Consider the following 13098-nt stretch of genomic DNA (forward strand, 5'->3'; position numbering starts at 1 on the left):
TGATGAAATGACATTGCTTCTCCTCCTAAGATAGCAAGTCCGGCATTTCAAGTGAAGCGAATCCTCTCCAAGGCTATTTCATTTGCCATAGAGCGTAACTTTCACTACGAGAATGTGTATTAGAAGATATCTTCTCATCATATCCGGGGCCAGAATCGGTCGTTTCCAGACCACCACGCAGGCAAATCTAAACCAGCCGGACGCTTCACGCCAACCAAGCTCATCTATCCTCCAAACCTAACTCTATCACTTGGCCCTCCAAGCCTCCAACATCCTCCCTATATCTCAACCAGTACTAGCAATGCTTATTTGCATACCAAATCGCTCCTCCAACACCAAAAACGCTCACGAAGACTACACAAATCCCCTATCAGCCAACCCCTCTCAACTGGATCCCAGAAAATTCACTCACCTACGATGAAAGCTTCAACAATATCCGACTGCGATAGATCTCGGGGAATGATGACAGCCACCTCTCCCATGCGCTGGAGAATCTGTGGTGGAAGCGCCGGCATATTGTCTTCTCTCTTCAGGCCGCTAGTGACTTTGTCCTCCACTTGATTTGCTATCCTCTCACCACTCGTATCCTTCGATCAATTACCCCCCGCAAAATCGAAGTCATGTATTGCAATACAGCTTGAGAAAGAGAATGAAGAAGAAAAAGGAAAGCGCAACATCGAAAACGACGGAGCTGTCGTGAAGCTCGCTTAAAAAGATCAGTCCATTTCTGGAACGACGTGAGACGAAACAGGGTCAGTCTGTCGCAGCGCGCTTCTGACGGCGAAATTAGTTCATACGGAAGAATTATGGATGATTTGCGTTTCGGATCTCGGAGATCAAGATCTGGTGGTTGCGGGCGCAGGTGATGTGCACCAATGGAAGTAGCAGCCTAGAAGCAGCTGTTTTGTGGAAGGAGGAAACGGAACATAATGGCTATATGAGGTGTTGACAAAGAACGAATGAGCATCGAAAAAGGAATAAGACACGAAAAAAGACGTCTGGGCGTGAAACAGCGAAGCCACGCACGCGTTCTTGGATATCGCTGCAAGACCTTAGAGATGGACTTTAGGTCGGATCGGGTTCGGTTCTTGCCTTGGACTCAGTATCAAGTACAGTGTCTTGATCTATTCAGTCGTACGCGTACTCCAAACAGTAGTGCACAATTGTCCTTGGGATTGTTTCCATTTCCACAACACTGTGACTAAGACTTTGAAACGTGAAACATCGTCCGATGCTCGATATCTTGGTTCCACATATCCACTTGGAGACGTTAGAACTATCATCTTCAGATTGCAAAAACCAATTCTGCTTGTGCCTATCGCACTTACAAGCAAATGGGCTGCTTCGACCAACTTGACACCAAGCACCTCACGTGATTTTAATGCACTCAATACGGTATCCACCTCATTCTTGCATCGAAATTTAAGTTCGGAGACGCGGGTTGAAGAGACACAATGTCCGCAATGAATTCGAGACTCTGGGTGCTCCGCTACATAGAGATTATTTCTGCGCTAGTGGAGCTTGGACTAAGCGAAGAGAAAAAAGGAGAAAGTAAACAAAGGAAACAAAAACCACAATCCTCCACCACCGCCCTCGCATCTTGACTGCTTCAGGGAAGGAATAGCAACATACAAATGCAACTATTTCCCCAAGATCTCTTGATGAACGTCCTGCCACTTCGGAGGCGGAGCATCCTCTGGTGCCGTTGTCACGCGAATGGTCCAGAAGTCATTCGTAGCGCCACAATCTGTGATCCAAGAGTACGGCATCCAGAAAGTACCATTACCACCCCACGTAGATCCAAGAGAGTTCTGTATCAGCACCGCTTGTTTCTCATCATCGTAGCCAATAGCCAGCACAGTATGACCAGGTGAAACTGGATTCCCAGCCTTGTTCTTGATTCGAAGTTCTGTTGGCAAATCTTGGGTATGAGTATGCCGCGGGAACGGTTTGTCTTTTAAGGACCATACGTCTTTCAGCACAAATGGTGTTTGAGTTTCGTCGTAGGAGTCGTGGGCTGGCAGGTAGTAGAAGAAACCGAAGACGACTGGGTACCCCTCGGTCAGGCAATGCTTGAGATTGTCAAGTACAGCAGCTCCAATTTTGTCTTTGTCCTCCGTGCTGAGCTTCTTGTCGTCATGATCGGGTCTCTGGGGATCAAGGCGATAATATGCGTTGATCTTGTGTGGTTTCGCCTTCGCGAAGATCTCGTCCGATGGTCTGGTGTTGATATTATTGGCATCGAATGGCCAGTCCTTCTCATCGCACACACCACATTTCGCAATCCCCATCATCGCATCCCGTGGACATGATCCCGAGTCGCTGGGCCAATATATGTTAAGATATGGGTCTTCATATGCGCCTCGAGCAAGCCAATATATGAAGAGACGTGACGGACCGGCATCAGACCAGGTTACCTCGCGTCGTCCGGCTTTCTCTTCGTACCAGAACGCTGCCGCAGTTGCGTTGGCTGTACAGGAGCTCGTCTTCAGTTGATCGTAGATTTCGGATATCAATTGTTCGTGGTCTTGACGCAAGTTTACTTTTGCGGGAGGTTGGACATCAGGGCTGGGCACGTAATAGTGATCGCGAGGATCGAAAGAATCTCTCAAAAGGCCGACCATTTTGCAGGAGTCATTAATTGCCAATTGGTGGCCACTTTCTGGACACGATAGATCTTCGTTGGATAGCCTGCGATCGTCAAGAAGTGATATGAAGAAATTCCTATGACGGGTCTTACTCAACTGATCAGCAAGCTATCAATCTGGTGGCTTTCAGCGGGTCAAAACACACGGCAAAATATCTCATAGTGTCTTCGCAGACTGGGCTGATTCTTCGTCAATCGGTCTTGCCAGGAAGTTGCATCTGGACGGTTCTCGAGGAGGCTGGACTCAGTCAGCTTTGCTTGTCTTCCAGCTTCACTTTCGCCCATCTGCCGCTCTCACATTCTCAGCTGTTTCATGCTTGGAATGTTGAGCCACCCTAGCTCTGCCTGTAGCACTTCTTCCACTAATATGTGAGCTTCTAAGCCCGATGGCTCTTCCCCCTTGGCTCTTGCCCCTCTTCTGCTTTGCTTCATGTCCGTAAGTAGCTTACGACAAAACCAACCACATGGAAAAGTTCAATCAGGTCTGTCCCGGAGCTCTTCTCCCCTCAGCCCCGCTGTTACATTGCAGTCTGTAGCGTGTTTCGACTGCAAGAACATATGATGTGATCAGTGACACTGCAGAGTGTGAACGAGTGACCAGAATCCACATCAACCTGGCTTGCATGTTGAAGCCAAAACGTGCTCAGAATAATCATTGATAAGAGTGCGGGTTAGGGTACCATTCAAGGCTGAAAATGTTGGCAGCAAATAAGCTTCACAACCTGGTAATGCAAGCGTTTTGACTGGCGCCTGTGATCCCGCTCCCGCTGCAGCGGAACTACCCAACCCAATAGCAAGCACACGGCACAGGGAAAGCTGCTCTGCGCGTGAACTTACCGACATGGCATGTTTGGGGCAGCCGAAACGGCTTAATGAGATTCTTGAGATATCCACAGCCAAGAAATACCTCCAGAATTCGAGCACTGTCAGCTCTCAGCTCATGCGGGACAGAGGCGCTCGCTCACCTGAACTTCCGCCACAGTTGTTCTAGGCTTCCGGACCGTGTCCCCACAGCGACGTCTCTTGATCACCTTGGCGTTGTGTTAATGTGCTCAGTGCCCGCGATCGCTCGTGGACCGTGATGACCAAGGCCACTGGAATAGACCATGATGGTCCAATGTCTTTTAGTATTGGTAGAGGTCATGTAAACCAAAATCCGCCCCATTGGATTTGTACAACATTGAGCATCGAATCAACAATAGGCACCGTGTGATTTGTGTTCAGTTGGATGCGTATGCATATATCTTCACTCCCACAAAATGACTTATGCATCAAGCGCAACTCAAGTCTTACGGAGAAAAGCCGCCGAATAGCAGTCCTCAGCTTCGCAATGGACCCGAGTGCCATATCGGCAGATTGCCGTATTCAGTTTCATGCATCATTGGCCAAAATTCGGGACTTGCGGAGAATAACCTCCGGATAGCAGCCCTCAGCTCAGTGCCAAACAATGGCTTCGAGCTCTACATCAGGCAGATTATCATGACCTGTTTCATGCATCAAGTACGACGTCGAGACCTTGAAGGCTTGAACTTCTCAGCTCTAGAGCGGGATATGAACTGAAATACCGCAAACTCAAAGCATGATTTGTTGACTCGTTCTACAATGGGTGCAAGATCCTGACTTTTCAGAGGACTTCCTGCAGCTCGAACCGCTCTCAGCTCGAGGCAATATCTCAGCTGGAAGTCCTGCGTGCGAGTAAGCAAGAGCACCATTGTGTATAAAGAGCTTGGGGTAACCACCAAAGACACCGCACATTCTCTTCAACTCCTCACTTCTCATCCCAGGATTTCGAAAGCTTCAACTTCAAGAACTTCAAGAACTTCAACTGCATCATGTCTCCTCATGGCTGTAACCAACCGCACATTCACACCAATGTCATTGCTCTGGATCCCTCCAAATGGGGAAAAAAGATTCCATTGATCGTAATTCGGCGCTCTTCTGGCCGGACATCTTCACCGTGACTAACACTTGGCAGGACTTGAATACAGACCTCAAGGGAAATACCCTCGCCCCAGGATTTGGGATCAACCACTGGAAAGATTTCTGCGCACGCACTGTTGCACTGCTTTCCAAGGGCATCGATGCCAAGAGTGGCTGGGTTGTTGAAAATCCACAAAGCGATTCGCATGCACTAGCCTGTTCCCAAAGGTTTTACGCGGCGACTTATAACTATATCAATGCGATCAATGATATCCCGAACAACGCACCGGTACCATCAAAGCCATTGATGACCGGCCCGGATGATGAGGGAGTGGCGAGTGTGCTGGTGGATGAGCCTGAGCCGGAGCAGGTCGATGCGGTGGCCATATATAAGGCTATGCTTATGATGGATCATATCGCGGCACCAGAAGAGCCGGCATTGGATACTAACTAGTTGGAAGAACGCTGTCGCTGACGTCAAGGATTACATCGACGAAGGGGACATCGACGTGGAGGACATCGATGAGGAGGATAGTTCTATGCTATGGTTCATCAGGGGCTCATTCATAAGCTACAGTCTTTACACTCGAACATACCCGATAATGTAACTGAGTTCAGAAAACATTCATTTGCATGTAATGCTGTCAGTGAAGCCCATTTCTTTTAGACGATGTTGAAATTTGCCCATTTCCAGCAGTTGGTGAAAGTGCTGTCAGGTAAGCATTGCACTGAGAACTGCTGGGATGTAGACCCCTTCATGTAGCCGAAGGCCGAAGGGGGGTCTACGACTTTGAAAAAGTGTTCAAGTGAAGTGAACGTGGAGATCGAACGATGAGAAAACCTTTGCATGACAGACAGCAGGAGCGCGAGGACATGTGACCACTACTGTTTCCGGATCGAGAGCACAACGAAAGAGGATATTGAAAATTACCAGGCAAGGAAGGTAAGTCCAACTCCAAATGTGTTCAATATTTCATTCATTCTCCAGCATTCTCAGACGCCTGACTACTTTACGTTATGTTAACTAGGTATCATTACAGCCCATCTCAAAACCTTTCCTGTTCGTATATAGAGCAAGACCGACCTGGTCTTGACCCTTTTCGCATTACCATTCCTTTCCAGTCCAAGAACGCCCCATAAATGCTCGCTAAGAATCAAAATTTTCAAGGTCTTCTACGACCAATTTTTCTCACAGCATAACCACCACCCCCAGCATCCCACCCACAACCACGCCCAAAAGTCCAGGCACCCCCGTCGCCGCTGCCGCGTTCTTCTTTTTCGTACTTGTACTGCTTACGGTACTCGCTGGGCTCATCGCTCCACTCGTCCGGAATGGCACTGTTGCCCCGCTCACCACCATCTGAGTCGTACCCCCGATCACCGTCGTACGTCCACTCAGACTAAGGCTAGGATTGACAGGAATGGTCACCTCGCCCGTGCCTGTGATGACCAGTTCCGTTGTGCCGGATATCACAGTAACTTGAGCTCCCGGGTGAGCCGTGATGATCGGTGCTACCGTTACCCCTGGAATCACGAGGTAGGGAGTTCCATTTATAATCGTTGTAGGGCCAGTGACTCCTGGCGGCACGAGGGAGAGAGGCACAGGCGTTGCGGAGGGAACGATCACGAATGGAGTGCCGTTGATAATTGTTGTACTGCTTGCGGCTGGGAGGAGTCGGGTGGGATTTGTACACCTAGGAATATCTTCAACAACACAAATTGCATTTTGCCAGAATTCCTTAACTTCCGCGATGCTTGGAATTATGTATACTTAAACTCTTAACTTTTTAAAACTCTTATAAAACGGTAGTTTATAACTTTCTAAGTAAAATCTTTTATATTTTAAATTATTAATCGCAATGTGACAGCACGGTGGGAAGCTCAGTACGTAAACGAAAAATCGATTCGGCTATCTCTTAGAATCTAAAGGTAAAGAAGAGAAGAGGAATGAAAGAGGAGAAGATCTAGATATATATATGCCAGGGGAAAGGGATGTCATGTGAGGAGCTAAGCCCTACTAGGCTTAGAGCTATGGAACGCCACCATTCCCGGCCTGACCTCTATCGCGGGCGATTGGGCAGGCGATTAGGCAAGCGATCCAGGTGATCCGTAACAAAACCTTCGACCAGATCACGAACTACTCCCCGGGTTACTAGAATTCTTAAACCCCAAACTCAACCTCCTCGTCCGTCCCTGACTCTGACTCTGACTCGCCGTCCTCCCCGGCGGAGGAAACATCGAGTATCCCGCGTTCGGCTGACTCGGCTGCTGTGTGTACGGATTATTACTCAACCCTCCCCCATTACCTCCCCCACCCATAGTCTGCATCCCCAACCCCAACCCCTGCTCCTCATCCAACGCCCCCCTCGCACTCCCCATGAAACTCATCCCCGCCCTCTCATCCGCTGGCGTAAGACTCATTCCCGGAAACCCCGCCCCCGCCCCCGAACCAGGAACCGGCGGCATACTCTCCCCCGGCCTCCGTCTTCCCCTGGTAGATTCCCTCTTAAGCAACGTCTGCTTCAACTCATCGATCTCCTGGCTGCGCTGCCGATCTAGACTCCCCTCCCTACTACCCAACGTGACGTCGTCCCGCGCCCCCCACGCCGCGGAGGGGTCCTCTGTCGGACGGCGGGAGTTGAGCTGCCCTGCTGCTTTCTCCTCGCTTGCGGGGCCGGAGCTTCCCGTGTCTTTCTCTTTTGTTTTCGAGGGCACGAGTCTCTTGCCTTCTTTTGCTTTCGCGGCTTTGTCTCTCGCGTCGACGGCCCAGGAATCCGGGACCGCGACCGAGTACCCGGGATTCGTGGCGCCGCCTAAGGGCTCGCCGCCACCGCCAGGCCCGTAGATGGGGACCTTGCGCAGGGCGAGGACGAGGGCGCACATGAATTTGGAGCGGCGGGCCGCGCGGACGGTTTCGTTGTGCCAGTTGGACTTGTGGCGGATTTCGATCTTGAGTTGCATCTTATCCATGCTGCCGATGCCGGTGGCTTCGAGGATGATGTCGGATTGGAAATCGCGGGAATTGTCGGGGTGGCGGACGAAGGATTCCATTTCCGAGCGCAGCAGTTCGATGTCTTCGAGGGAGGTGTCGAAGGAGATGAACATGTCGAGTTGCTCTTTCATGGCTTTGGAGCGGGTGATGTTTTCGATCCAGAGGTTGTTGAGGACGATGTTGGGGACTTGGACCATTTTCATTGAGTCGATGCGTTTGAAGACTGTGAAGAGGAGGGAGATTTGTTCGACGACGAGGAATTCTTGGGTTGGGCCGACGATGTCGACGCGGTCGCCGACGTCGTAGGGGTGTTTTACAAAAAGGAAGATGCAGGAACCGAGGAATTCTTGAGTTGTGGCTGCGAACACGAAGGAGAGTGACAAAAGAGTGGTTCCAGCTGTTGCGAGGGTGGTGACGAAGTTTGTGTCTTGGAAAGCAACTGTACATGATTAGCATCAGAAGAATAAGTGTCGAGGTAACATACCGAAGATAAAAATTACAATGACAAACAAGATGGCCACCAAAACTTGATCCAAAACACCAATAGCCTGTCCAACATCTCGCATACTAGCAGAAATAGCCTTCCTATCTCTGCTAATCTCTACAACCTTCATAATCATCTCATCCAAACTGATATCACCATTTGCATCATTATCCAAAGCAGCAAAAGCTTCTGTAGCTTCATCTTTTCTGGCTGGACCCAGAACTTCCTCTACGTCTTCCGGGTAAAGAGCTTCCTTTCCTTCAACAACAAAAGACATCCACAATCTCTTTGCCAACGCTTCCGAAGCTCTCGTCTTTTCCAAAGCCTCGACAACGACTGAATGTGCCGAATTAGGGTTGAAGACTTGCTTCCCGGTAATTTCAGAAGCAATGTTGCCAAAAACCGATGTAACCTTGTCTCCAACACGACCAATTCCACCACCGATATTTCCAATAAGCTTCATTGGTGTCGCAGATCCAGATCTCTTATGTCCTGGAGTTCCAAGTGAGTTGGCGAGCATGACTTCGATACTGTCGCTGATAACATAATCCTCCTCCCTGAACTCAGGACAATACATCGGGAACAACGTCCTACTAGCCTCAAACAGCAATCCCAAAAGATGTACACTCCTCTTCGAATCCTTGATCCGCCCTTCGAATGACCGTCGATGGTAATTAATCGAAATAAGCTGAATCAACATCTTCTCAATCAAGTAAAGAATACTCGCAATCAGACACGGCCCCAAGATCTGCTTCACAACCGTAACCCAATGCAGTGTCGGCGCATGATTCAACTTCGCACTCGTCAGCGCCGTAAATGTAACCAAGCTCGTCACACTCCATCCGACCAAACTAAGCGGGATCTCCACCGCCTTCAAAATCATGGCGTATTTCCTGGTCCCCGAGCTCACGACGCCGCACAGGAACATGAACACGTAGGGTATGGCCTTGGACACCAGTTTCGAGACCCAGATTGACAGCCAGACGATTTCGATCCAGGTCCAGAATATGTAGACGCGGATATTGGTTCCAGCAAACAGGGCCTCGTTGTTCAGGACCGCGAAAAGGACGATAGGGACCGCGATCAGCATTGCTATGGGGGCAACATAAACCAGGTATCTCGTCACAACACTAAAGTTGACGACTTTATTGTAGAATCGACCGAGCCCATTGACGGAAATCTCTTCCCCATCCGTGCCAACGCGTACCGGCTTGCTGTTTATCTTCTTGACCTTCCTTCGCCCGGCGGCTCCACTTCGTTTGAAAAGCCCTTTCTTCTCGTCATCGCGGAATGTAGGTTGGTTTGCAAAGTCGGAGGAGGAGATGGCTCCCTCGCCGGGTTTTCGGGCCCCGGTGGACGAAGAGCGGGTTTGCACTGAGGTGAGGGGGATGCCTACTTGTTCGGGGGGTGAGTAGGACATGGCTGGATTTGAGGGTTCTGTTTCTCGTGGCAGAGGTTGGAATCCGCGGCGAGAGAAATCAGTGGGTGATCGTGGACTGCGGAGGGACATTTGGGTTTTGTAAAGGGAGTGGTGGCTGATGGAGGGTGAGGGTGAGGGCGTAGGGAGGTGGCTTTATGGCGGGGTTGAGGCGTGGAATGTTGGCTGAGAGGAATCTGCGAATCGGTGGCAGATCCTCAATTGAAATTTGCTGGTCGAACGAGTGCTGCAAATGCAAGAAGCTCAATATTGATGTTGTTGGTGTCGTAATAAGGGGTACGCATCAAGCGTCTTGTGGGTTCGTCCGTCAAGGGAATGAAGTTGTCTATTCGGTCGTCGTATCTTCGTTAAGTCTCCATTGACAAAGAAAGGTAAAAGAACGAGTTGCAATCACCACAATGGTCCTTCTCCCATCGCTCGCAATGATAATTGAAGGACTTGACGATAAAGAGGAAGAAGAAAAGAAAGAGAGTTTGCAGGTTCGTATTCCCACAGTTCGGGATTCTCGTCTTGGTCTCCCCTGAGTATTTTTGGAGGGACCAAAACTAAGGCCAAGTGGGGCAAGGCTAGCGAGGATCAGGACTGCAAGGTACGAGCATGAAACTGACGACGGCGGAAGGTGGGCCAATCATGAGTATTGGGTGAGTAAAAAGGTGGAGACGCGTGAACACCTTAGGCAATCACATTTCAATCCTCTTGTTTCAGCGTTTCAGCCCAGGTTGGGGGCTTGAGACATATTATACCTGTGAGCCGACTTATTGGAGAAATTACAGTAGAATTGCGGGAGGAATATCAACATCAATGTCATCTCGATCATGAGTCTGAGATGTAAACATGATCCAGATCTCAACCTGTCTCTTGTGCATCATGTAATGAAAATCCCTTTGCTGTTGTTGAGTCGCCACTCCCGCCCTTACTTACTACACGGTACACTGCCTCGCCCCAAGCAAAATTCACCCCTGAACAAAAATCTTTCCCCAACTCCAACAAACGTAATCCCGCCAAGCCAACTCACCAAGAACACCAGTCTCGAACTGCAAACTCGTCCATCCCATCCCAGGAAAAAGCCCAGAAGGAAAATCTATTCCCGTCCTGCAAAACCGTCAAAGACGAAAATCTGACTTTTCGCTTGGCATTAGCTAGCTCACTCGCTCTTTCTTCCACTCCGCCCATCCATTTCCGCCCCACCCTTCACCCCTCTCCGCTCCCATCAAATTCTTCGCGCCACGCCTGATCTCGACCTCGTCATCCATCCATCCATCCATCCATCCACCGTCTACCAAATCCAAGATCACCGCCCTCACGCACCACCAAACTCCACGCCAAGCATGAACACCCCCTCAGACCCAACCATGAAAATCGACCCCTCCCGCGCCTCCGCCCTCTCCTCAGCCCTCAAATCCATCCAACAGCGCATCTCAACCGCCGCAAAAGGACGGAGCGTACGTCGTCACCTGACTGACTAACCCTCACCTTTACCCTCTTCTGTGTACCTACTAATAGGAAATCTGCAGGTCCGCTTAGTAGCGGTCTCGAAACTCAAGCCCGCGAGCGATATCCTGGCGCTGTATAACGAGGGGCAGCGGCATTTCGGGGAGAATTACGCGCAGGAACTGTTGGAGAAGGCGGCGGTGCTGCCAAGGGATATTAGGTGGCATTTTATTGGGGGGTTGCAGTCCAGTATGTGATTTGCTTCTTGTTTCTTTCTTTCGTTTCTGCTTTGGCTACTGTCTTTGTTGTTTTTTATTTGCTTGTTTGCCATTGTTGGCTGGGTTGTTGGTTGGGTTGTTGGTTGCGCATCACGTGTCATCCCGGGAAATGCGGCTCCAGTGGGCTTAGCAACTATTTCCGATTACTCCACTCCATCAGATGGGAAGATCCAGACTCTCACGTCACATCATATCTCCTTCTTGGCACATGCATTTGTTGCACATCTACAATCTCGGAGTTAGGTCGTGCCTAGGAGAGAGGTGGCGGCTAGCTGGGACGGTGATAAGTGTCCCGGCATGAGAGGGCGGATGGTTCGGGATTGGGATGGATCGATCTGGGGGATCGGAGATAGGGGTCGTCGTGCTTATTTGTGCTTTCCCGGTGGATTGGTTGCGGGGATTGGTGGGGGGTTGGTGATTGGTTGTTGTTGGTGTTTGGGTTTTGTTTGGAGCGGGTGTTACGGTGGGTGTGGGCTATTGCCATGGAGTTTAGGTGTGGATATCTCGTTTCTCTTGGCCGACATATCCGATATTGTTGGATGTGTTTGGAACATGAGAATGCTTGGGGTGATTCTGATTAGTGATTGGACATCCATATCTGTTTCTCAGTTCTCGAACTCTTAGGTCATCAAGTGATGCAGAGTCTCCATCTTGGCATGGACATTCTCATAGGGGAAACAGTATGTTTTTGCCACCATTACTTTTCACACATCTCGATCGATGTTGGGGTCTGTCCTACGAATGATTCATGAGAATACCTTCATGTCAGTCAACTCATTCCCGACATTGGATGTATCTTTTAGATGTAGTCCATCTATTCCACCACGTACATCTATCCCTTGTTAATCTTTGTGTTGCGAACCTCACTTTTGCTTTCCCTGAGATGAGCTGTACATCCAACTCATGGCTGGACATTCTGATCCCAGAAGTCTCGAATTAGATTTCAAACATCTTTAAGTTTCACAAGGTGACCTAAACCCCCGAAAGTCAAGCGACAGACCCACCACCTCTCCTTCTCCTATCTTCCTTCCACTCTCACTTCCAACAATGCCTCCCATCAAAGTACTAACACCCCCTTTCCTTAGACAAATGCAAACCCCTAACCTCCACCCTCCCAAACCTCTTCCTCGTCTCCTCAGTCGACTCCCCAAAGAAAGCCACCCAACTCGACAAAGGCCGTTCCGAACTCTCCCCCTCCCCCGACTCACCCCTCAACATCCACATCCAAATCAACACCTCCAACGAATCATCGAAATCAGGCGTCTCACCCGGCTTCGAAGCCACTGCACTCGCTAAACACATCATCGATACTTGCCCAAATCTCAATCTGCTAGGCGTGATGACGATCGGCGCTATTGCGAGGAGTCAAGAGGGCGGCGAGAATGAGGATTTTGCGACGTTGCTTAGGGAGAGGGATAGGTTGGAGGAGGAATTGGGGGAGGGGTGGAAGGGGAGGTTGGAGTGTAGTATGGGGATGAGTGGGGATTTTGAGGAGGCGGTTAGGGGTGGGAGTGGGGAGGTTAGGGTGGGGAGTACGATTTTTGGGGAGAGGCCGAGGAGGGAGGATTTTGTTGTTAAGGGGGAGGTTGAGGGTGGGAAGTCGTAGGGCGGAGTGGGCATATACCCGTGGTGGTAGATACTTGGGGAGGGCTGTGAGAAAATGGAGAACACCGTTCCCCTTGGCTCTTTAGCTAATCACGTGTAAAGTATTCGAAGTGAAAATCTGCTGCTCTTTCGACCAAATGTTCATCAGTGAGTTACATGACTACCAGAATGATACCAACAGCTAAATAAAAGCGTATAGGAACAGGAAATGCAATGTTCCCCGATATAGACTCACTTCCGTCCTTGAATTCCTTCCCGTCTCGCTTAAGTCTTGGAACTTGATACAACACTTTCAAGTCCTCG

The 13098-nt window shown here is 49.8% G+C and overlaps 5 protein-coding genes across 5 annotated transcripts; 2 read left to right on the top strand and 3 right to left on the bottom strand.

Moving 5' to 3' along the window:
- Positions 1-40: 40 nt before the first annotated feature.
- LY89DRAFT_681077 (uncharacterized protein) lies at positions 41-656 on the bottom strand. Its single transcript, XM_018214203.1, has 2 exons — positions 413-656; positions 41-354 (listed from the first exon to the last, which is right to left on the bottom strand). Exons 1-2 carry the CDS (start codon positions 513-515, stop codon positions 296-298), a joined length of 162 nt encoding a protein of 53 aa, XP_018075979.1. The 5' UTR covers positions 516-656; the 3' UTR covers positions 41-295.
- An 800-nt stretch (positions 657-1456) lies between these two features.
- LY89DRAFT_714711 (cysteine proteinase) lies at positions 1457-3302 on the bottom strand. The gene is made up of 2 exons (XM_018218150.1): positions 2794-3302; positions 1457-2735 (listed from the first exon to the last, which is right to left on the bottom strand). Exons 1-2 carry the CDS (start codon positions 2806-2808, stop codon positions 1641-1643), a joined length of 1110 nt encoding a protein of 369 aa, XP_018075980.1. The 5' UTR covers positions 2809-3302; the 3' UTR covers positions 1457-1640.
- Positions 3303-4118: 816 nt separating this feature from the next.
- LY89DRAFT_681079 (uncharacterized protein) lies at positions 4119-5094 on the top strand. The gene is made up of 2 exons (XM_018214204.1): positions 4119-4569; positions 4623-5094. The coding sequence occupies exons 1-2, from the start codon at positions 4480-4482 to the stop codon at positions 5019-5021; spliced, it is 489 nt and encodes a 162-aa protein (XP_018075981.1). The 5' UTR covers positions 4119-4479; the 3' UTR covers positions 5022-5094.
- Positions 5095-5756: 662 nt separating this feature from the next.
- Positions 5757-10015, bottom strand: LY89DRAFT_704503 (uncharacterized protein; the record flags this gene model as incomplete). Its single annotated transcript, XM_018217385.1, has 3 exons — positions 8044-10015; positions 6940-7998; positions 5757-6007 (listed from the first exon to the last, which is right to left on the bottom strand). Exons 1-3 carry the CDS (start codon positions 9551-9553, stop codon positions 5757-5759), a joined length of 2820 nt encoding a protein of 939 aa, XP_018075982.1. The 5' UTR covers positions 9554-10015.
- Positions 10016-10842: 827 nt separating this feature from the next.
- Positions 10843-12790, top strand: LY89DRAFT_546065 (uncharacterized protein; the record flags this gene model as incomplete). Its single annotated transcript, XM_018208242.1, has 3 exons — positions 10843-10923; positions 10996-11161; positions 12276-12790. Coding segments are annotated over 3 exons (762 nt in total), but the record flags the coding sequence as incomplete, so codon positions are not given.
- Between the last annotated feature and the right edge of the window lie 308 nt (positions 12791-13098).

Source organism: Mollisia scopiformis (genome assembly GCF_001500285.1).
Source record: "Mollisia scopiformis unplaced genomic scaffold LY89scaffold_4, whole genome shotgun sequence".
NCBI lineage: Eukaryota > Fungi > Ascomycota > Leotiomycetes > Helotiales > Mollisiaceae > Mollisia > Mollisia scopiformis.

Coding starts and splice junctions, on each gene's coding strand:
- LY89DRAFT_681077 (XM_018214203.1), bottom strand. CDS start 515: ATGCCGGCGCTTCCACCACAGATTCTCCAGCGCATGGGAGAGGTGGCT. Junction 355..412: donor TGTTGAAGCTTTCATCGTAG/GTGAGTGAATTT, acceptor GGATTTGTGTAG/TCTTCGTGAGCGTTTTTGGT.
- LY89DRAFT_681079 (XM_018214204.1), top strand. CDS start 4,480: ATGTCTCCTCATGGCTGTAACCAACCGCACATTCACACCAATGTCATT. Junction 4,570..4,622: donor GAAAAAAGATTCCATTGATC/GTAATTCGGCGC, acceptor AACACTTGGCAG/GACTTGAATACAGACCTCAA.